Source organism: Peromyscus eremicus, chromosome 3 (assembly GCF_949786415.1).
Source record: "Peromyscus eremicus chromosome 3, PerEre_H2_v1, whole genome shotgun sequence".
Classification (NCBI taxonomy): domain Eukaryota; kingdom Metazoa; phylum Chordata; class Mammalia; order Rodentia; family Cricetidae; genus Peromyscus; species Peromyscus eremicus.
In genome coordinates, this window is record NC_081418.1 from 152,896,518 (window position 1) to 152,920,627 (window position 24,110).

The 24,110-nt window shown below is 45.0% G+C and overlaps 1 protein-coding gene across 1 annotated transcript in view; it reads left to right on the plus strand.

The window, feature by feature from the left end:
- Irag2 (inositol 1,4,5-triphosphate receptor associated 2) overlaps positions 1 to 24,110 on the plus strand; it is a 92,208-nt gene that overhangs the window by 17,544 nt on the left and 50,554 nt on the right. The window contains exons 10-12 of the mRNA XM_059257179.1: positions 102 to 161; positions 249 to 313; positions 1,837 to 1,924. Coding sequence (XP_059113162.1) covers positions 102 to 161; positions 249 to 313; positions 1,837 to 1,924 — 213 coding nt within the window. The remainder of the gene's footprint in view (positions 1 to 101; positions 162 to 248; positions 314 to 1,836; positions 1,925 to 24,110) is intronic.

Below are 24,110 nucleotides of genomic sequence, written 5' to 3' on the forward strand. Positions count from 1 at the left end.
ATAGTTCTACTGTGGTTCACACTTTTCCTGTAATAAATATGATTTATTGGGCCTATTGCTTTTTTTTCTTTTTTTGGCTATTACTCCATTCTTCCTTCCAGAAGGATATATGCATAGAAGAACTGGAGTCAACCATCATGGAATACAGAAGCATTATAGAGGTATGATACAACCTCACAATGTGGGCTTGCTATCTGAGTTTTTCTCTAGTCTGATCTATTCAGACTCACATGTACATGTGGTTCCAGAATTTACGAGAAGATAAGAACAACCTGGGCCAGGAGTTACAGCTCTTGCAGCACAAACTCATTGTGTGAGTAGAGACACACTCCATGTTCCTTCTGAGCCTCTACTCTAGGTGGCTGGTCCGCTGATCTACCAGCAGGGTTTCCTGTGTCTGCTCCGCATCACTGCCTTGCATGTGGTATTGCCTGTACCTTTCTCCACCAGGACTCTGTGAGAGTTTTCTACAGTCCCTCCTGTCTCAGTTGGGTGGGGCCAATACAGCAAAACACCCAAGGGCTGGGTGTTTTCTTCCAGTGGTTCTAGAGCCTGGAAGTCTGAGGTCCGAGTGCCATCAGGGTTGGGTCCTAGTGCCGACTTCTACACCCTCTATCTCAATGTGGAGGACAGAGTGTGGGTAACTCTGTGGCCTCTTTCTAGAAGGGGCCTGAGTCTGTTGATCTCATGAACCTTATCATCTAGAGCTAGTCTCTGTCTGCACACGCCCTGGGTGTGAGCATGGTGCATTGTCCTTCCCTCTTTCCTGGCTACATACTCCCCTCAGGAGAATCAGTTTTTTTGTGTGAGAAGGAGTCATTTAGTAGTTTAGGACCCACGGGAGCTAGTGAAGCCATGGAATGCACACACACACACACACACACACACACACACACACACACACACCCCTGCAGCAATGAGACAAGCGTACTTCTCAGCCAGGAGTGGCGGGGCTGCTCAGCCAAGCTCCAGCTGGTTGTTATGTCAAGACTGCACACATGGACCCATAGCTCCTGATCTGGGGCAAGGGATTGGGGGGACAGAAATCTAAATTTCTGGTAGAATTTTAATTTGAAAGAAACATTCTTGGTTGTTTTTTTTTTTTAACTTATTCCAAATTTTCCTTCCTTCCTTCTTTCTTTCCTCCTCACTTCCTTTCTTTTTTCTTTCCTTCCTTTCTATTCCTCTTACCCCCTCTCATTTCTCCCTCCCTCCCTCCCCCCCTTCCTTCCTTCTATATTTCTTTCTCCCTTACAAGTGTGACATGCTTGATTGTGGCTACGCTAGTCTGTAGCTCATGCAGGGTAGAGATTGTCTCTTGCCTCTATACCATATGTGACTTTTTTGTTGATGGGCGAAGGACTTATTTTGTCACATAATTTAAAAGTTCAGTCCATGGTCCTTTGTTGGTTCTGGACTGGCAGGAGCAGAATGTCATGGTGATGGGATTGTACGGTTGACACTGTGGCTGATGTTACTCTCACCTCATGGTGGACCGGAAGCAGGTGGGTGAGGAAGGAGAAAGGAAAGAGTGGGAGAGAGAAAGGAGGAGGAGGACCATCAGGGAGGGAGGATAGGGAGTAGGGATTTGAAATATTGGGACAGGAGTAGCACAGTCTTCAAGGGCATGTCTTCAGAGAACTGCTCCTCAAGGTTGGCCTGAGAGGTTTCATAATTTCCCCAAAGAGCTTCAGCAGCTGGGGGCAAAGCATTCAGCACATGAGCTGTGGGGACACTCACTGATGCTTTGGTGATAAATGACACCTATTCTGGGGACCTCAGCCATGTTGGAGTCACATCTCATGAGGCCCAGCTACAGTGTTTGTTTCTTTCAAGGAACGAGATCCAGGTGCATGACAAGGACATGGCCTCCGAAGGGGAGAAGTCTCTCTACCATGAGCTCACTCTTGCCCAGACTGCACAGGTAAGGTTAATAACTGAAGGGGGGGTTCTACATAAACGGCCCCCACCCCCTGCCCCTGCAGACGTGGCTTACTGGTACAGGAGTGGGGAAAGTCCTACAACAGAATCCCGTGTAGACATAGCTTACTCTTACAGAAGGTCTGAACTTGGCTGAACAACACGCAGGACATTTGGAAGATATTTCTTGATAGTTTTTTTTTAATAATTCAAGTTTAAATTCTCATAGACTGAGGGCAAGAATCATTTTTAAATCTCACCCAAAAGCTACAGCAAGCCTGAAGCTCCTGTGTCCAGTGTGTCCAGTGAACTGGGGTTTTGGAAAGGTTCACATTGGTGACTTTGTTTGGGCAGATGCCACCATCCATGAGCTGGGCTTTACTTTTCATTGTTCTAGTTGTTTGCTGTGGAGTTTGGTTTGGTTTGAGACAGGGTCTCATGTGTTTTAGGGGAGCCTCAAACTTGTGTAGCTGGGGATGACCTTGAACTCCTGATCCTGCGCCTCTGCCTGCACCCACTTTATGCAGTGTGGGGGTCAAAGCCAAGGCTTTGTGCATGGAGACCAGCCCTCTGTCAGCTGGGCAGCTGCCCAAACCCTCTCGTGTTTTCTGTAGCTCTCAAAGTAAATGCGTTTACCCGATGTGAAGACACTTAGAAGTAACGTGATTGTAGTGACACTGTTTTTATAACCTAACAGAAACTAGAATTTTTAATGTGTGAATAGTCGACCTGAAATGGCTAAATGAATGACTTTTTAAAATTTTGCAGTTTGTTTGACTTTGCTTGGTATTTTGACAGATACTGTCTTTACAACAGGGCAAGAAACAAAAGACTTCCTAGGGATGAAAATGTTGCAACCCTACATTTTTATTCCCTGTGTTTTCTGCCTTTGTGCACAGTGCATTAGGGAATGTTTTGTTTAACTCACTGGTCTCTGCGGTGGTTCCTTGATGTCTGTAGCTGGGGAAATGTCAGAATGTCTCCTGTGGGCAACTGTGGTCTGACCTTGAATGCAGAGGGGGGGACATTTTGGGAGCAAATGCTCCTATCTGGTGTGTGAGAGTGACATATGCTACCTTTGAGGTTGTCTCGGGTGATCTAGACGGCCTGCTGAGGGCTGCGTTTCTGTGACTTCTGTTTCAAGCGTCATTTCACTACGTTTTGGAAAAGGAGCCAGACTGCAGGACTGAAGGAAGAAATGTCCTTGAGTCTTTATAACAGCCAGCAGTGTGTCTTCTGGTTTATGATCCATGTAGATGGAGAAAGAGGAGCCGAGAGCAGGATAGGGAACATGCGTAGTGGACACTGAGTGTATCTGGCTGTGAATGAGGGGCAAACCCAGCCACTCTCAGTGCATGTGCTGAGCACCCCCACACACACCTGCTCCCCCTATGGACCAGAGTCACAAGTCATGCCTCCGGCACCCATGTACTAATGTTACCCTTTACAGGTGAGTTTTCTTTTCTTTCTTTTTCGTTTTTTTAATTTCATGTGCATTGGTGTTTTGCCTGCATGTTTAACTGTGTGAGGGTACCAGATCCCTTGGAACCAGAGTTACAGACAGTTGTGAACTGCCATGTGGGTGCTGGGAATTGAACCCCAGTCCTCTGGAAGAGTAGCCAGTGTTCTTAACCTCTGAGCCACAAGAGAAAAATGTATATTTCGATGAAGCCACTTCAGAGAAGGGAATCCTATGCTTCTGGGACCTTGTAAGCTTGCTCAGGATTGTTTGGTGAGGACAGTGACATTAATCCCTGACTATGACTTTCAAAAATAAAAATAACAATCTTTATTAGGATGGTAATTGTTTCCGAGCAACGGAACACTCCCACAACACAGGTTGAACAGCTTTACCATCTCAGGGCACCATGACAAACAAAGGAATGTGACTTTTGTTAAGAGTACCTGAAGAGGAAGTAATGAATTCACAGTGATGCATCCAAAGTCAGTACCCCATACGTGTATCATACTTCTGGTTAAGACATCTGTAGATCACTCCCTAGGGTTTGCTGGCTGGATCCAAATGCATCTGAGTGCTGTTGAGACCCATGTGAATCCTACTGTGAGAAGAGAAAGCTTTCCTAGAACCTTCAAAAGCTGATCCCCTAGTTCTGGGTCAGTCTTGACTCACAGGCCCTTGGATAAGACTGTTGGAATTGTCTTCTGTGGGTTGATAATCTTCGTATCACAGGACTCCAGACCTTCAGATAGGATATTGACTGGATAGTTTCCTTCTCTCATCCTTGTTTCTCAGTAATGGCCAGTCTCTCTTGCCGTGTGTGTGTGTGTGTGTGTGTGTGTGTGTGTGTGTGTGTCTGTCTGTCTGTCTGTCTGTCTGTCTGTCTATTTCTCTCTCTCTCTCTCTCTCTCTCTCTCTCTCTCTCTCTCTCTCTCTCTTTCTCTCTCTCAGACACACACACCACACACACATAGTCACACTTGGTTTTTTGCTGGACATTCTAGATGGTTAGAGAAGTCAAACCATTGTCTTCGTGCTTGTATTTCTAGTTTCTCTCAACAGAGTATAGCCTATGGTATTATGGCTCAGTAGGTAATGTACCCACTAAAGAAACACGAGGGCCTAAGCTGTCAGAGACAGGGCCATCAAGGGGCCTTGCTGGCCACCAGCATACAGTGAGAGACACTGTCTCAAGAGATTCAGACAGAAAGCAATAGAACGAGGCACTGATGTCCTCCTCTGGCCTCTGAATGTGCGCACAGGCATATATCACCCCCACACACTTACATGTGTATCACATAGGTATAACATATACACAGATAAATAGATAAAATAATTAGATTTTAAAAATTGGATATGCTTGTTTTCTTAGATTTGAAAGGGGGTTTGGAATCAGTGAGATGTGAATGGAGAATAATTCTACGTTCCCTTAGCATATGTAAAATGACAGCATGTACATATGGCATCTCTGTCATCTCCGAAAGCAGCAGAACACTGGCAAAGAAGGACTCACCAGGAAGCTGTTCCAGGATTTGTCAGGAGGAAAGCACATGACAAGGTCCCGCTTTCATCTGTCCATCACCTCGTTGTACCCCTCTTGGCTGCCAGGCTGCTTCCCACCGCTCTCCAGTCGACCACTAGATTGAGCTCAAGAAAAATTAAGTTGTAGGATGCTATTTCCAATCTCTTTAACAATCTAGCTTTTTGGATTTGTTTTTATTGTTTATGTGTGTACGTGTATCTGTGTATATATATGTGTACTACGTGTGTGCCCATTCCTGCAGAGGTCAGAAGAGGGTGTCAGATCCTCTGGAGCTAGCATTAACAGGTGGTTGAATAGCTAGGTGTAAGTAGGGAAACCACACTATGGTTCTTCGGAAGAGCAGCAAGTACTCTTTAACTGCTGAGCTGTTTCCATAATCCAGTCTGCTTTTAAAAAAGCTACTTTTGGGTGTGATGAGCAGCAGGGAATGGCTTATTGTGTCACTTGGACCCACATTGTTCTAAAGCAGTTGAATGATTGTTGAGATGGCAAGAAACCTACTTATATTAAGAAGAAAATTAAACTTGATTTTGACCATCTTAAAGGCACTTTTAATACAACTTAATATTGAGTTGAGATGTTCAATAATACAATAATTTCTGGGTAGTTGCAAACTGGAACCTATTCAGTTATAATTTGGGTTCTAGTAGTAGTGACCACCACTGAGATGAGAATGATTGGTCACGTGACATTTCCTCTTAATTATTTATATTTATTAGTGACTGCCACTGACATGAGAATGCATTGGTCATGCTACATTTCCTCCTTAATTGTTTACACTCAGCATCCAAGTGGTAGTTTATTTTGTGACTTTTTGTTTTGTTTCATTGTTTTTCAAGACAGGGTTTCTCTGTGTAGACTTGGCTGTCCTGGAACTCACTCTGTAGACGAGGTAGGCCTTGAACTCACAGAAATCCACCTGCCTCTGTCTCTCAAGTGCTGAGATTATAGGCATGTACCACCATCTCCTGGCAACTTTTCTTGAAAGAACTTGAACATAGCATAGGATTTGATAATTCAGAACTGGGAAGTAGTGTGAGATTGACTTATGTGCTCAGTGCAAATGGTGAACTGCAAAATCACTGGGAACAAGTATATTAAATTATTTTTCATAAGGAAGGAATCTGGAGTCATGGAATGTAGAAATCATCCAGCAAGCAAGGACCTTGGAGAATCTTTAATGATGCATCCTTTTACAAAGACTGAGAGACGAGAGGTTAGTGGAGTGAATGGACGAGTGTGAGTTAGGGGGGGAAAGGTAGAACCTGGGGTAAGCCATGTCCATATGTGCAAGGCATCGACGTGGGCTCTGGTCAGACTCGGTTCGCCTCAGTTCTGCCCACGACGTCAGCTAAATCTCATGATAAACAAGGGCTGTGACTGCATCTCTTGTGGGCCACCATTTCTAGGTACTGAGCTAAATATCCAGGCAAGAAATGCTTTTCAGTGAGCAAAAAGAGTACAGGTGCATGTTGAACAAAGAAAAGAAAAGGATGTCGAAGAGCCTAAGCTTTAAAAAAAAATAGCCATAATAGACTATTTTATTTCCTGGAATGGAAGGAAGCTAAATTCTCCAGAAATTAATAGTAGAAGTCTTGAGAAAATGACCTGCTTTCCCCCAGAGCAAAGAGCTCAGATTTCCCTGTGGTGGTGAAGGTGGAGGCTGCGTGGATGAGCAGTCTCCTCCCAGATACCATCCTCATGGAAGGCAGCAGCAGGTCCCTTTAGCCTAGTGCCACAGTACTCCGTGGAGAGAGGCTGGCACGTTGGTTGGGCATCCCTGAACAACTCTTTTCCTGCTAGACTCAGTAGCTCAGATGAAAGACAGTTGGTACCACTGTGAGATGCCATTCCATGGAGTGTGTTTATCTCCCAATCAGTGACTTGCTCGGCTCACCATCCGTGGTGAGGTGACAGCTGGGGATCAGGCCCCTGTGTAACATCACAGGCTACGCTTTTTGCTCCTCACTCCTTGCTTGTTAATCTAATAGGATAGTCATCAAAAAGGATGGAGAGATAGCTTGGAGGTTAAGAGCACTGGCTACTCTTCCATAGGACCAGGGGTTCAATTCCCAGTGCCTAACTGTCTGTAACTCCAGTTTCAGGGACACATGACACACATTTTTGGGTTCTGCAGGCACCAGGCACACAGAGACATGCAGGCAAAATACACATAAGATAGCAAAATAATTTTTAAAATATTTTAAGACCGTAGCCTCAGAAGGGGAGAGAATGGCCACAGTGGAATGTCTGTGTGCTCAGCTCAGCTGCCTTTTCCCTCACAGCTGCTGGGGGGCTGCAGGAATCGGGGAGAGGTCTTCACCTCTGGAAAACTAAGTGGTAGGAAGGGACACAAACAAGGGACAAAAAAAATCTTATAACTATATAGTGACAGGAAGTAGTAAGTGATACGAAGAAAATTAAACACGATGGCAGAATGCCATGGCAGGCGACTTGTGTTTAGAAAGAACAGCCAGGGGTGAACTGTATGAACTGAGTGGAGAGCTGAGGAGAGCTGAGGGCAGTCTGGGGCACATTGCAGAGGATATGGCTGCTGCAAAGATCCAGAGTTTGCAGGACTTTGCACGGGGGTGGGGGACAGGGAGTGCTGGAGATCCTGGGATCCTGGAAGGAGCCTGGGGGGCGGGGGTCAGGTCACATGCAGCTTTGCAGCCTGTGTTTTGGTTGGGGTTTATTCTGAGCATTGTGGGAAGCTGTTTATGACCAGGTGTGATACCACTCAATTGTAAAGATCCTCTGGGTAAAGGGCTGTCCCTAGGGAGTAAGAGTGGAGGTTTTGGGACCAGAGGAAAGAGTATTTAAACAACACATCACCTTTTAGAGAGTCTTGTTGTGTATCAATTTAATTGATCGGGAACCATTTTTGGATAAATAAAATGGAAGTTTCATAGTGTACAGTATAATAAGAGAAAGTAATTGCCTTAGGGTTTCTATTGCTGTAAAGAGACACCATGACCATGGCAACTCTTATAAAGCAAAACATTTACTTGGGGCTGACTTACAGTTCAAAGGTTTAGTCCATTATTCATCATGGCAGGAAGCCTGGCAGTGTGCAGGCAGACATGGTGCTGGAGAAGGAGCTGAGAATTCTACATCTTGATCCGCAGGCGGCAGCAGGAGTCTGTGTGTCACACTGTAGCTTGAGTGTAGGAGACCTCAAAGCCCATCCCCAACAGTGACACACTTCCTCCAACAAGGGCACACCTCCTAATAGTGCCACTCCCTGAGGACCATTTTCTTTCAAATCACCACAGTAATACTTAACATTTTTTTTGTCTCAGTTATATATGTGTATGTGCTGAAACATAAAATATTTACCAGATCATGGTCCCAACAGGTTTATAGGGTTGAGTTAGAAAGATGGCATTGGGTTTGCTACAGACTCACTCCGTGGTCCAGCAGAGGGTGGGGTATCCTGTGAGTGAGGTGGCAGCTGTAGGGTTTGCCCTGGACGGATGCAGCGCTCAGAGATGCAGGCGTGGCTGGGTGCAGGCTGGAAACCATGGGTTAGCATCACAGCACCAAGAAGAGTTGCTGAGCTTAGAAACACAAACTCACAGCCGATAGATGTGTGTATTGACATGCTAGTGAAATTTTCTGTGGGAGAAAAATCTTCCAAGATTTAACATCTGTTTCCTATCTTTAATGGATGTAATTCTTCTTGAAGAGCTATTTCAAAGCCTTTTATGATTCATAAAATCCATGAACATCATTGTCTTCTAGATGAATACATATAAGTGATAGAAATGTTTAGTATCATTAAATACGAACTTCTGGTTTTTAAAAGTCCTTTTACTTTCTCTCAGAATATGATAGACACTCTCGAGGCTATTTTTAACTGATATCTTAGGGGGAAAAAAAACAAAAACTTTTTGCCTATTTTCCCATAGGCAAAAGGAAGGCAGGAGAATCATGAGTTCAAGGCTAGCTTAGGCTACAAGTGGATCCCATCTCAAAAACTGAAAACAGAGTCAAGCAATCAACACACCAAACCATATGAGCAAGAAGCAGACACAGCAGTGTCCTGGGACTCTTCCCCTGAGAAAATTTTGTCAACAACAATAATGCGTGGACAAATGACCTCTCTGAAAAATCCTTACGTTGACTGTGAGTCTCCGGCCTTGAGCTAGGATGAAACTCTCAAGATACCCGCACAGTAACTCCTACCACCAGTGCAGGGCCATCCAAAGAGAGAGACCCAGCTCTTAGAGCCTCATCCCAGCTCATGTAGGAGATTGCTGAGGCCTCTACCAGGGAGAACTGTGGGAGCTGGGGTACTCCAGATGCTGGGTGGAGTCACTGAACACTAGCCTGCATGCAGCTGCAGCGTCTTTCCACCAACCTCGTGGAAAACCCAGACGAAGCTTCAGACCCCAGGCTTCACTGGAGAGGAGAGCTGAGAAGAGAGAGTGTGACCAACCATCCAATAGCCCAACTTCCTGGGTAGTAAACAAGGGTTTGGCTTCTGTTCCACCTACCTCAGGATATTGTGGGACCCAGAATGGTCTAGAGCTATAGCAACTGCTAAGCAGACAAACAGTGGGTTGGACTAATGGGAATGTGTGAGGTACCCACAGAATGTACCAGGAGAAGTTGGGGTTCTCTTGTCTAAAGGAGAAAGGAATCAACATTGTTGCTGGAGAATTTCTCTCCAGCTCCCGCCACCAAGTCCCGCCAGTCCCAGAGCCCACTTATAAAATAAACACACAGACTCTTACATTATTTAAACTGCTTGGCCATTAGCTCAGGCCTGTTATTGTCTAGCTCTTACTCTTATATTTAGCCCATTTTTTTTTAATGTGGAAAAAATTCTTTCTTCTCTGAATCGGCTCTGTGTTTCTTATTTAATAAGACGGTTGGTTACATCTACACAACATGGATACAGAGAAATAGCAACATGCAAAGGAAGACAGTGTGGGGGATTTACAAGGCACAGGAAACAAGGACCTGGAGCAGGTACCCTTCTAACATGGGGATAAAGATAAAAGGCACCAAAGGAGAAGAAACAGGCGAAGACATGCTGGATAAAGAAGTAGAGTGAGTCTCTAGAAACACATGCAAACTACATGGACGTGGACGATTGGCTCCTCAGAGAATCTTAATACAGAGGCTGAATGTGGCCGGAGAGCACGGATGGACGCAATGGGGATTGCAACAAAAGGCGGACAGTGTTAAATGTCAAACAAGCCCCCAGAATGAAAGAATGCATTAACTACACCAAAATTTTATTAGAGGGCTTTAAAGCAGAGCAAACAAAGTAGAAAAAAAACCCAATGAATTGAATGCAGCTTATCAGAAATTATCCAGTTAGAAGAGGCTGTGTGCAAGAGTTACAGGATTTATGGGATATTATCACGTAGAGTGGCATCTCTGTTTCTCAAGTCAGGGAGGGAAGGAGGGAGGAACTGAGCTGTTGCTTCACAGATGAGCAGAAAAAAGTGTCCAGATTCGCGATGCCCATCTAACTCCAAATACGACAAATCCAAGGCAATCCACATTGTAGTCCATGGTCAGAAGAAGATGGTATTGAGAGCAAGAAAAACAGCACCACATCACATAAACAAGACACGATGGGACTATTGGAAATCTCCCAGCAGGAAGTGTGCACAGCACACATTCAAAGTGCAAATGCACAAGGACACGGTGCTGTCAAAGCTACACATCACACGAAGGAGACAAACAGCCGAGGAGACTGTCCCTGTCATTCCTGCCTTGTGAGACAAATGTCACTGAGCAGCAGTGCAAAAGCCTGAGGAAGTGTGGAAGGCGTGGACCAGAGTAAACACGCAGATGGCTCCAGAATATCGGCATGGCAGTGGGTAAGCCGTTTAATTCTCGTGCAAAGGACAGAAACCAAAAGCATTATAGATAGCTATAAAACATGTTAATAAATGATGTGAATTGTGACATCAACAATACAAAGTGTGTGGAGAGAAGTAAAGGCACATGCTGAAGTATGATTGAAGTCATGCCATCCTGAAATGGGCTATTATGAGATTTTTGTGACTACATAGAGACTACAAAGAAAATATCTATAGATGATAAGTTCAAAATAGGTAGAGGAATACAGCACACAGATACAAAGAAATCAGCAAGACTCAAAGGAAGGGCAGTCAGAGGAAAGGGGCTAGAGGATTGTCAGGTGTATGGAAAACAGATGACAAGTGGCAGTGGCCTTTCAACTCCCCTAGCCACCATTTTTTTTAAATATAAGTGGGTTAAATTCTACAATCAAAAGGTGTGTGGTGGGCTAGGATATTTAAAAGCAACAAGACCCAACTCTATGCTGTCTGCAGGAGATACACTTAGACCCGAGGTCACCCCGGGAGATTGCTGAGGGTCTCTAACCTCACACTAAGGTTGTGGTGAAGGGATCAGAAGAGAGATGCTGCACAAACTATACTGATGAGGTATGTGTCCGGCAAAGAAAAGTGAGTAAAAAACTGTCAATGGAGATAAGGGTGTTCCATTACAGAAGTATTAGTTCTCCAGGGTGATACACAATTGTGAATGTCTGTGCACTTGACATCAGAGAACCAAGGTAAAGTAGACACTAGTAGAAGAAGGGGGCTAGTCAGCAGGAAGCATCCCTCTGATCAGCCACTGATGGGGAATGAATGAGGAAGCCAGGCATGGTGGTGCGTGTCTTTAATCTCAGCACTTGGGAAGCAGAGATAGGCAGATGGATCTCTATGTCTGGGGCCAGCCTCATCTATGTAGTGAGTTGCAGGCCAGCCAGGGCTACATAGAGAGAACCTGTATGAAAAAAAAAAAGGAAGAATAAATGGGAATAAGGTTGAGTGAGGAAGTGAAAGGCATATCCTTGAAAACTCTTAAAGATAACGAAGAAGGCATGGATAAATGGATGGACATTATGTTCATGAGTTAGAAAATATGTTCTTAAAATGTTCATACTGATGAAGGTAATTCATAGATTCATTGGAATGCCTATCAAATATCTCAATGGAGTTTTTATAGAAGTAGAAAATTTTCTAAAATGCCTGTGGAATCACAAAGAGCCCTGACTAGCTGAAAGAAATCTTGAGAAACATGCATGAATTACCTTCCTGATTTCAAAAACTTACAAAACTGTAGAAATCAAACACAGAACTGTGACACTCCCAGCCCTCCCTCCCCACCCCCTGGACACACAGGTGTTGAGCACCTCACAGAGCCTAGCATCAAGTCCATGGGACATGGGGGCAGCTCATCTCTGACATGAGTATGAAGAATTCACAGAGGGAAAGGGTTGCCATGACAACTGGTGCTGGAGAACATGGGCATCCACAGGAAGTCAGGTAACAGTGCCAAAGGAGCAAATAAAGACTTCTTATATATAAGATCCAAAGCTCTCAGGCATCCAAGAGAAATAAGGGCTGTTTTGGTAAGATTTCTTGGGTAAGACACCGGAAGTCCAGGCGGCTGAGATAAGTGGGATGATATCATACCCAGAATCTTCTGCAACAAAGGCAATAAAGTGAAGGAACAGCATGCAGAATGGGAGAAATATTGGAGGACCATAATCAGAAAATGACTCAGCATTGTAAGGTATAAGGAACTCTAAGAACTACATTGAGAAAAAACCTTTAAAATAGAAAAGAGGGTCTGGAGATGGCCCAGTGGCTAAGAGCAGTTATTGGTCTCACAGAAGACCTGGGTTCAGTTCCCAGCACCGGGCTCACAACCACCTGTAGCTCCTGCTCCAGGTGATCTGATGCCTTTTCTGATTTGTACTGTACACTCAGGTGCACAACCTTTCCCCTCACACAGAAGCATAATTAAAAGATAATCTTTTATAAAATGGGAAAGAATGAAAAGACATTTCTCCAAGGAAGACATACAAATGGCCCATAGCCGTGTGAAGGGACCACATGACCAGGCATCTAGGAAATTGTTTAATGTACTTGGGATAGATACCATGAAAAAATACAAAGTTTAAGGTAGAGAAATTGGAATTATCAACAGTTATTGGTGAGGGTATAAAATGGGGCCACCATTATGCAAAGTAATATGGAGGCATCATAAGACATACAAAGTAGAACTACTAATGGGGACTATGGGGGTCCAGCTCCTCCATAGTCCCCTCACAGGGTCCAGGAAGAATCTACAACCAGCTGATAATTTAATCTTTGATGATATGAAATGAATCTACATACATGATACTCTTTAGTCCATACACTTTATTATTCTGAGTCAGTGCTCTCTCTACACAGCTTTTTTTTTTTTGGTTTTCCGAGACAAGGTCTTTGCACCTTTCCTGGAACTCACTCTGTAGCCCAGGCTGTCCTCGAACTCACAGAGATCTGCCTGCCTCTGCCTCCCGAGTGCTGGGATTAAAGGCGTGTGCCACCACCGCCCAGCTCTACACAGCTTCTTTTTTGCTCTCATACTAGCTCTTTTCTTGCCTGATTCTCTCTACATTTTTCTGCTGTTCCCTCTAAGTGCTATCTTAGTTCCTTCATCTAGTTCTGCCCTATCTAGGTTCTCATCCATCTAGTTCTTTCCCATCTTAGCTCCTCTCCCATCTCCTCCTTCCTCATCTGGTTCTTCCTCATCTTCCATCTCATTCCTCTAGTCTCTCTTCTAGCCCTTCAATCTAGTTCTTCCTAGTCTCAGTTTGTTCCTCTCCAGTTCTTACCCATCTAGTTCTTCCATTCTCTTTTCTCTTCTCTGACTCATCCTTCTCTGAAAATAAAATTGCCTTTTATCCCTTGACCCTTATCTCTCCAAGCTATCTCTGCTCCTGCCATTTCTGGCAAGTGTGCTCCGGCGCTAGGCAACTTGGCTAGGCAACTTCCATCACAGCTAGATGTACCTTTAGTCTGAGTTAATTGTTAAGGGTGGATCTAAAACTAGAGATAAGACTTTGGAAAGGAGAAGGTTAAGCTTAATTAGCACATCTACCAGGCCTTCTCAAACAGATAGTCTGATGCTTAAGTCTGTTCTTGGAGAGTACAGAGTTATCTCTGATAAGATACTTTTGTCCGTCCGGGGATGGGCCTGGCCTGATGCTGCTAATGACAATAATTACAGAAAGGCTTGAAAGGGATCCTGGCTGTGTTACTGCTCAGAAGGTAATCTAAATATTCCTTTAGTAGAGGGGAAACTGTGCCCAAAGAATGACGGAAAAGCTACAGTAGCACACGAGAAATTCATAGTAGGAAACGGCTGATAATCAAAAACCAGTACCACCAAGACTCCTTGAGCCTCAGCTTGACCTCTGGAAGGCCCTTGGCTTCTTCCAGGTATTAGCTTGTCATAATCAACTGAAATCCCACTTCATATATTTTTGCGGCTTGCAGCAGACTACCATATGATCCTGAAATTGTGCATATAATATTAGCCCCAGAAAGTCTAGAATCGGGAGATTGCCAGGGAACTGCAACACCCCCCCACTCTTGTTCTGATGGTTAAATTGTCAACGTGGCAGTATTAGAGTCGGCAGAGAGAAGCTCTGGTCGTGTCTGTGAGGCATTACTGTGATGAGTTTGAAGCAGAAAAACACACCCTAAATGTGAACAGTGCCATTTCCCAGGCTGGGGTCCCAGGCCAATAAAGAGAAAGTGAGCTGAGCACCGGCATTCACCTCTCTGCTCCCCATGTGGATGTGACATGATGGCCGCCTCCACCACCTCCTCCCGTGGCTTCACCGCCAGCAAGGACTGTTCTCAGATGTGAGCCTAAGAGAGCCTTCCCTCCCTCGGTTGCTTTTTAACGGGAGTTTTGCCACAGCCTCGAGAGAAGTAAGTGACACAAGTTTACTGCTGCATCTCATAACAAGCAAGATGCAGAAACAACCCAGATGTCTGCAAGGTGTGAATGCATGGAGACAATGAGGCGTCCAATGGCTAAGAAAAGGATCTAGCCCAGTGTCCATTCATAGATAAACTGATCACATGTGATGTAAAACAATATTATTCAACCTTAAGGGAGTTCTACCACGCAGGACAGTGTAGTTGAACCCAGAGGCTGTTAGACTAAGTAAGCCATTAGTCATGGAGGACGGTGACCTCCAGACCCTACTTACGTGAGGTACCTGAAATCGTTAAAGCCTACAGAAGCAGAGAGTAGACGGCAGTGGCTGTAGGCTGAGGGGAAGAGGAAGAATTACTTCTCAACAGGTGTAAAGTCTTGATCCTGCATGACAAGTAACTCCTGTCGCCTGCTGCATCACAGTGTACCGAGTCAACAATACCACACATTGTATTTGACAATGCTTTCCACACTCTGCCTAACAGTACCGTACACGCCGTGGTTAGCAATACCATACACAGTGCCTAACAGTACTGTACACGGTGTAGTTAACAATACTCTGCACAGTACCTAACAGTACTCTACACGCTGTAGTTAACAATACCATGCACAGTACCTAACAGTACTGTACACGCTGTAGTTAACAATACTATACATGGTGTAGTTAACAATATCATACACAGTACCTAACAGTACTGTACATGCTGTAGTTAACAATACTATGCACAGTACCTAACAGTACTGTACACACTGTAGTTAACAATACCGTACACACTGTAGTTAACAATACCATATATGGTGTAGTTAACAATACCATACACAGTGCCTAACAGTACTGTACACACTGTAGTTAGCAATACCATACATGGTGTAGTTAACAATACCATGCACAGTACCTAACAGTACTCTACACGCTGTAGTTAACAATACCATACACACAAACATAAAGAACATAGACCTTGGACTAGAGACACAGCTCAGCTGGCAGCATGACAAGGCCCTGATTTCAAGTTCAATTCCTAGTCCTGAATGAATTAGGCATGTGGTGCATACATCTAATCTCAGCTCTAAGGAGGTAGAAGCAGGAGTATCAGAAGTTCCCAGCTTCATAGGGAATTGGAGACCAGCCTGGGCTGTATGAGATCCTGTCTGAAAAGAGCATTAGCTCTTTTAATAATTATGACTATAAATATTTAGGAGCGCAGATTTCAGCACAAACCATTCATGGTTCTTGCTTTAGTGCCATTACTAACTGACCATAAGTGACTGTGGGTGGCGATGTGGCAGCTCTGAGGAATGCTTCGAGTGTGATGCTGAAAGCCTATGTGCCGTCTTCTGATCTATGCAGGCACACAGTGGGGTTCTAACTGCATGTGAACCTTGGAGATGCCAGCAGGGGGTCTGGAACTGATGCTGGCTTCCCGCTGCTTTGCACTCTTCCCCAAGCTGATCATCCTGGCAGGTTAAGGTTGTTTCTGGTAGCCACTGAATCATCATCAGTACGCCACAGTATTAGTCTTGCTGGCTAGTGGAGAATGGGTGCTGGATGCAGCATGACAAGGACACGGAGAGGTTTGTGGTGGAAGATAAGACATCAAAGAGTTCACAGTGGGAATATCCAGTGTGTTTCCAGCTGTGGGGGGGGGGGGGGGACTTCCTGTACTAATGCTACCTGTGCCTCCTATGATTGACAGTCCAAAGGAGAAAGAGGAAGGTCCTGAAACAAAGACTTGTCTTCCCCAACGCCCATGGTCTGCACCTGTCACCCTGCTCTCAATGTAGCGCGTCCTCCAAGTGTGCGACAGGTGCTCCGTGCTGAGCTTGTGAGGAGCTGGTCATGCTCGAGTCAGATAGGAAACCACGTGCTCATCTGTGACAGCCTGAGTGAGCCGCAGGGTTACTTAAAAGCCTGTGCGTCTACATGCTTTCACTTTTCCCTGTGATCTCTAAAGTTTGAGCTCACCACAGTTTCTCAGAGTGATTCTTGATTGAAATGTCACTGAAAGCTTGTAGTTCGGGTCTTGGGGTGTCTCTGTCTCTGTCTCCTTTACTTTTTAAAAAATTGACTTCAGCCAGAAGCAAGTAGATATCATTAAGCAGCTGCAAGATGCTGTCACCAAGAAGGGCGCCACAAAGATAGGCCAGGGCCGGGGGATACCGAGCCAGGGCCAGGGAGGCCTTGGCAACGTTAAATTCAGGGGAAATTTCTCAGATGTCCTTAAAACGTGAAGTAAAAATGGAGGAGGAACAAAAAAAAAAAAAAAAAAAAGAGGAACTGTTAGTTGTCCCAGGAGGCTGGCTGTGAGCTGTGTGGAGGAAGTGCAGGGGCACAGAGGAGGAGGCGGTGTTAACAGCCTGCCAATGAAAGAGGGGAGCACAGAAAGCCCTAACTTGCTTCTCAGGACTCTCTGGGGTGGAAGGAGCTGGGTGTGCTGTGCCCATGCAAACAGAATTGCAGAAGTTCTTCTCAGGCTTATCGCTTCCCTGAGAAGAGAAGCACATTTCCAGTTTCCTGTGCCTAAGTGCTCAGTGCCCTCCATGCTGCTGAAGCCCAGACTGACCTGTGCCTAAGGGACGGGACACAGGTGAAGGATCAGGATAGGGCCTGTGGAAGAGCTGAGTCTCTACTTCCTGAACTAGAGGAATTCCAGAACAGAACCTGAAAGCTAAAAGCACTCCCAGACTCAGAGCAGAAGACTAGGACCTGCCATGTAAGTAGCACGGTTCACTCCAGGCTGGGGCAGAACCTCTACCACTTTCCTGGATCCCAGCTGCTGGGTTATCCAGCAGAAAGTTTAGGAAACAGTGCTGAGGGACTCCCGGGGATCTCTGCCTCCTGCTAGGAACATGATAAGACCATTAGTTTGCCTTGGCTTTGCTGAAGGTGTCTTTGGCTGTACTTCCTTTTAAAATGAAACAGACCGTAGTGGGAAGGTTGTTAAGCTCAGTGGCAGACAACTGGCCTTGTGTGCAAGAGGGTGTATCAATATTAAACACATGAAAATTGTTTTAAAAATTATAATGCGTACCTAACATACGTGTATATGTATGGATATATATATATATATATATATATATATATATATATATATATATATATATACACACACACACACACACACACACACACACACACACACACACACACTTCAGTTGGTTTGGTTTGGTTTCTGAGACAGGGTCTCACTGTGTAGCCCTGACTGACCTAAAATTCTATGTAGACCAGGCTGGCTTCAAACACGCAGAAATCAATCTGCCTCTGGCTCCAGAGTGCCGGGATTAATGGTGTGCTCTGTCATGCTCAGATCCGCTCTACTTTTTGAAACTGGGGTATTTACAATGTTTGTGTGTCAGCCCACGGTATATGAGAGTTTACTAAAAATAATGTGAGAAGACAATTGTCAAATTACAAATGTCAGGCTATTTATAAACCTGCTTTATCTAGAAACATGGAACGGAAAATGTAAGGCTCATTTACCTCACCACTTACAGACAGCGGCTTTTGCTCAGCAAGCTTCTTATTTTAGCAGTATGTACCTTCCTTTTATAGAGAGTCCTTGTGGAGAAGTAAGCAGATGTAAAGGTGACGGTGCTCCGCCTGGGCTTGTTGTGAATTCCTGTGCCTTTTCCACTGTCGGTCTAAGGAAGTGGCCAAGGCGTGTGAGGAATTGCCTCATTTGAGAAAAGCAATGTTGTTGGATATTTTATTGTCTCATGCTTTGTGGGCTCACTGGGTTTCAGCATTTCTGAAGGCACCAAAAACCATGCTTTAAATCAGGAAGTTTACGTGTTGTTACTGCTGGGGGCTTGGAAGAAGGTTCTCTTGTGACCAGGGCTGCTGTGTTGAGGCATGGATAGGCAGGTGTGCTCAGTTTGGTGTAAGTTGTGTCTGCCTTAGACCCCATCCATGCTCAGAGCACTGACCCATTGGACACATATCTGTCTTTTGATGAAATCGTTTTTACAACCCGCAGTTTTATGAGCCAGTAAGACTTGGTGCCCCCTTCCACGATGGCTCCCTTGTAGCATCTGTTGAGTAGAGTTGGCTGCTGGAACTCATCCCACAGCTCCATTGCTGCCTCCCCACTGGGAGTTATCCTCTAGCCTAGCCGCAGGGACAGTTGGTTCCAATGTTACTAAAGGCTGTGGCCCCAGTTTGAGTGCTTTTTTTTTTTTTTCATGTCTGGATGACATGTGGACACTTCCATCCTCCACTGACCTACTCTTAAGGATTCATTAAACCCACAGATGTTTGTACTTGTCCTCTCCAGAGAAGGGACACCTATGGGGGTGTTACTTAAGAACAGTTCCTATGTGAAGGTCTTTCTCAAAAACCTGTTAAAATCAAACTTTGGGCAAAGAGGGCAGTTAGTTTATGTTTTCAAAATGTTCTGCCCAGCAGGTAGAGTTGGGAGAGCAACAAGGAAGGACAGTAGCCACACACACACACACACACACACACACACACACACACACATCCCCCACTGTCACAGAGGACAGTAGCCACACACACACACACACACACACACACACACACACACACACACACACGTCCGCTGCCACCCATGCTGCTTGCGTTGTGAGTCAGACATTTGAATTCTGAGTCGGAAAGAGAAATATTCAAATGTCCTCAGCTGTTCTGAAACTATCTAGCTACTTGAATAAATTAGCAACTGTTTTCTGACCCATCTCAAATTCATCTGCCAGCTGTGGGAAGATGGACTTGTTTTTTTGAAAAATATTCAAGCCAATGATGACCAATATGCACAAAGTAAAATGAAATTCTTGATGACATTTGATCCAGCATCAGGCTGGCCGGCACGTGAAGCAGCCTCTGAGGAACCAACCTTAGCACTGTTGGCTTGTTTGAGCGGTTACTATGCATTTCTTTTTAAATTACATCTATCCTGTGGCCATCTGCATGTTTTCTTTTTTCTTTGATTTTATATAGGTATCTTCTTGTGTTGATAGGCGATATTGGTTATCTGTGGCTTTGTTGTTGTTGTTTGTTTATTTATGTGTATTTCCCTGCATGTATGTTTGAGCCCCATCTGTGTGTCTGGCACCTGAGGAGGCTGGAAGAGGGTGTTGGATCCCCTGGAACTGGATTTACATATGGTTGTGAATCATCATGTGGGTGCTGGGAATCAAACCCAGGTCCTCTGGAAGAGCAGCTGGTGCTCTTAACTGCTAAGCCATCTTGTGTACGTTTTTGGAGACATAGTCCAGACTGGCCTGGAAATGGCTATACAGCCAAATAGGACCTGGAATTCCTGACCCTCCTATGTCTTCCTCCTGGTGTAAATTCTAGGATTACAGGTTCATGCCACCCCGGCAATATTGAATTATCAGCAGATACTTATTTGAAAAGGAAATGTAAAAACATTCTTAGATGGAGGCCACACATACAACACATTCAGGGTTTCTTATCTATAGGAAACACAGACTAGAGCTAATCTGGGCTCTTGGGCTGCCACTTGACAGATCGCAAGAGGACTGCTTGTAGGAACCAAAAGTACTCTGTTGGGGGGAGATCCTGAGAAGTACCTGTCTCATTCTTTAACAGTGTCTGCATGTGAACGCCACAGGTTATGGATGGCTTTCCGCTAGACTGTCTCATGGAAAACTCTTATGATGGCCTTTCTGTGTGGAGAGGGATGGCACGGGAGAGGACAGATACAGGGTGACTGTCACGTGTCCTGAGTCATCAGAAACTAGAGGGGGAGCGGCTGACAAAGGCGAGTCTGTGCAGCTGACACGGACACACACACACACATATAACACACACACATAACACACAACACACAACACACAACACATAACACACAACACATAACACACAACACACACACACAGCACACAACACACACACACACACACACACACACACACACACACACACACACACACACACAGATAAAAGGCCCTGGGATTTGGGTGTGGGGATTCATGCCTATATTCCCAGTGCTGAAGGTCATGAGGTGGAGTCAAGAATAGCCTGGTCTATATAGAAGGACACTGTCTCAAAAATAAACAAACAAAAGATGCACACTGTTGGGATAATGGTGAAACAGGAAACAGAGCCAAAGAGAGCTTGCTTAGCAGTTATGGGGTAGAGGGCCAAGCTTCCCAGATGCAGATACAGATGTGAGATGGCTCAGGACAGAAAGGCTCTAACCACTATGCCCTACAAACCTGAGTTTGATTCCCAGAACTAAGATAATGGAAGAAAAAAATCAATACCCACAAGATGTCCCCTGACCTCCGCATGCATGCTGTGGTATGTGCACACGCGCCAGACACACACACACACACACACACACACACACACACACACACACACACAGAGTAAATGAATAAATGTGAGGAATAATGCAGGTGTAGATGAGATAATGCAGGTGGTGTAGTGTGGTGGCTTAAGAGCAGGGGGTGTAAGAGCAGCTGACAAAGTTGGGCAAGTCACCTGACTACTAGGAGCCAGCATTCCTCTGGGAATGCTGCTTCTGGGAATTGTAAGGAGCAGAATACGTGTGCCTCAGCAGTGAGGCTGGGCCAGAGTTGGCATGCACATTCTGCCAGAGCAGACTTCCGGAATATCCCCTCCCTCCTTTATGACTGGTGTGTGTGGAATGACATGCTCCGAAATGGGAAACTCCACTTGTCTCATCTTTCTTTATAAACAGGATCAGGGCTGGAAGGGTTGGACTGTGACCTTCAGCAGAAAAGCCCCAAAGCCTGTGGCTGCTAAGCAGGTGGCAGGAGCCTTTTCAACTCCCTCTGAGAAAGTCACAAACACGTCCCTGCACCTGGGTAGTCCTCCCAGCCTCCCAGCGCTCCCCAATGGGGACAGAATCTGTATTCACCTCCACAGTCCAGTGCCCCAGCTCCCCCACCTCTACCCTTCCTCGGCACCCGGCCAGCACCATTCTGTTTAGAGTGGCACCAGCGTTTCTACGGTTACGTTTGTGCATCTCTGACATCCTGTCAGGCCTTCTAAATGCAATGTCTGGTGGTCCGTGTGCTCTCCCTGGCCACCAACAGCTTAACAGCTTTCTTACTATGCTGGTGACAGTGTTGCACACATTCTCAAGTGGTTTCTTCCTAACCCTGCATATCACATAAACCTTGCATTATTGTCTTTCTATTTACTATTTATTAGATTTACTGTTGTCATGTTCTTATTTATTCATTTGTGTGTGTGTGTGTACACGTGCGTGCGTGTGTGCATGCGTGTGTGTGTGTGTGTGTGTGTGTGTGTGTGTGTGTGTGTGTGTATACCTGAGCACAGACATCCTGAAGACATGGGGAATGGGTTCTCCTGGAGCTGAAGGTACAGGTAGTTAAAAGCCTCCTGACATGTGTGCTGGGAACCCAGCTCAGGCCTTCTGCAAGAGCAAAAAGCACTCTCAATTGCTGAGATATTATTATTATTGTCATTATTGTTATCATTATATTTTTCTTTTATTTTTGAAATTATAATTACATCATTTCCTCTTTCCCTTTCCCACATCTAAACCAGCAGTTCTCAACTGTGGATCTCAACCTCTTTTCACAGGAGTTGCCTAAAACAATCTGAAATACCAGATATTTACATTACAGTTCATAACAGTAGCAAAATTACAGTTATGAAGTAGCAATGAAAATAATTTTATGGTCGGGGGTCACCACAACATGAACTGTATTAAAGGGTTGCAGCACAGGAAGGTTGAGGACCACCGCTCTAAGCCCTCCCATGTACCCTGACCCCTCTTCCCTCTTTCAAATTCATGGCCTCTTTTTTCATTAATTGTTGTTACGTGAGTGTGTGTCTGTGTCTGTGTGTGTGTATGAATTCAGTCACTCTCAGAGTCCAGAAGGCGGCATTGGGTCCCCTTGAGCTGCTCTGTAGTTGTGTACAGCTTGACATGGGTGCTCGGAACCAAACTCAGGTCTTGGAGCAAACACACTATATCTATACATGTGGGTTATTTTCATTTATGTCGTCGTCATTGTCTCCTCCTCCTCCTCCTCCTCCTCCTCCTCCTTCCTTCATCATCCCCTCCCCCTCTGTTTTTTGAGACAGGTCACACTATTTGGTGTATGGTGGTCATGGAACTCACTACATAGACTAGGTTAGCCTTGAACTCACAGACTGCCTGCCTCTGCTTCTGAGTGCTGGGATCAAAGGTGTGTACCACCATACCCAGCCCTCACTCATGTGATTTGTTTTGTTTTGTTTTGAGACAGGGTTTCTCTGTGTAGCTTCATGTGATTTTTTTTAACTCTTTCTTTCATGCAAAGTCATAAAAGTCATTCAGGCCTTAAGTGTACCATTCAGCCAGTTTGAATGCAAGTGGAAACATGGAATTTCTGCCAGAAATTTCCTTTTGCTGCCCCCCCCCCCCGGAGTGCCCATCTCTGGCCTCACTGCAGCCAGCGGCTGCGGAGTAGTCATGGCAGCTGGGCCGGGCTAGAACCAAGGAGGCCGGAGATGCCCTCCTCCTGTGTCTGCCTCTCAGCACGTTTGAGATTTGTCTGTATTGTGTTTACAAATAACATTTGAGTTGTTGAGCTGCCCATGTCTCTATGAATATCCCACACATTGATTCTGTCTGTCATTAGAAATCTAAAATACTTGCCATTTTTTTTAGTTGTGGATAAAGACACTGTGAATGATTGTGCACAGAGCTCTGTGGAGACATGTTCACCACAAGTAAATACCTAAGAGTAGAATTATTAAGTCAAAACTTAGTCCTAACTCTAACTTAAAAAAAAAAGTCTACCCAGAGGCTGGAGAGGTGGCTTGGCAGTTAAGAGCACGTACTGATCTTCCAGGGAACCTCAGTTTGGTTCCTAGCACCCACACAGCAGCTCACAACCGTCTGTAACTCCAGTTCCAGGGGGATCTGACGCCCTCTTCTGAACTAGACAGGCACTGCACTCGTATGGTGCACATACATACACCAACACAAAACACTCATACACATAAAATAAAAATGGCAAATGCATCCCACTCTTGAGTGCTTCAGACACCCCCAGTGCTGTTTGAGGGTCTGAGCTCCCCAACTTCAGTGTTGGCAATTCGGACAACACCGATGTCATCGATCTTGATTTGTATTTGTAGGTAGCTGTAACATTGACTGCTTTTCTCATATTCTGACTGGTCATTACTTTTCAAAGTGTCTATTTATTAATGGATACACAAGTAATCAGGAACAGTTTCTTTGTTGATGAATTTTGATTTAAATTTTTAATTATTTACTTATTTGTGGTACTAGGAATTAAACCCTTATTCTCTTTTATGGTTTTTTTTGTTTTGTTTTTTCCCCATTGGAAGTGCTGTGAATGCTGTGGGGCGAGCACTCCCCTCGGTGCTACTTCTGGCCTGCAGACCCAGAGCCTGGAGCCTCCACCACTGAGACTCACCCCAGCCCC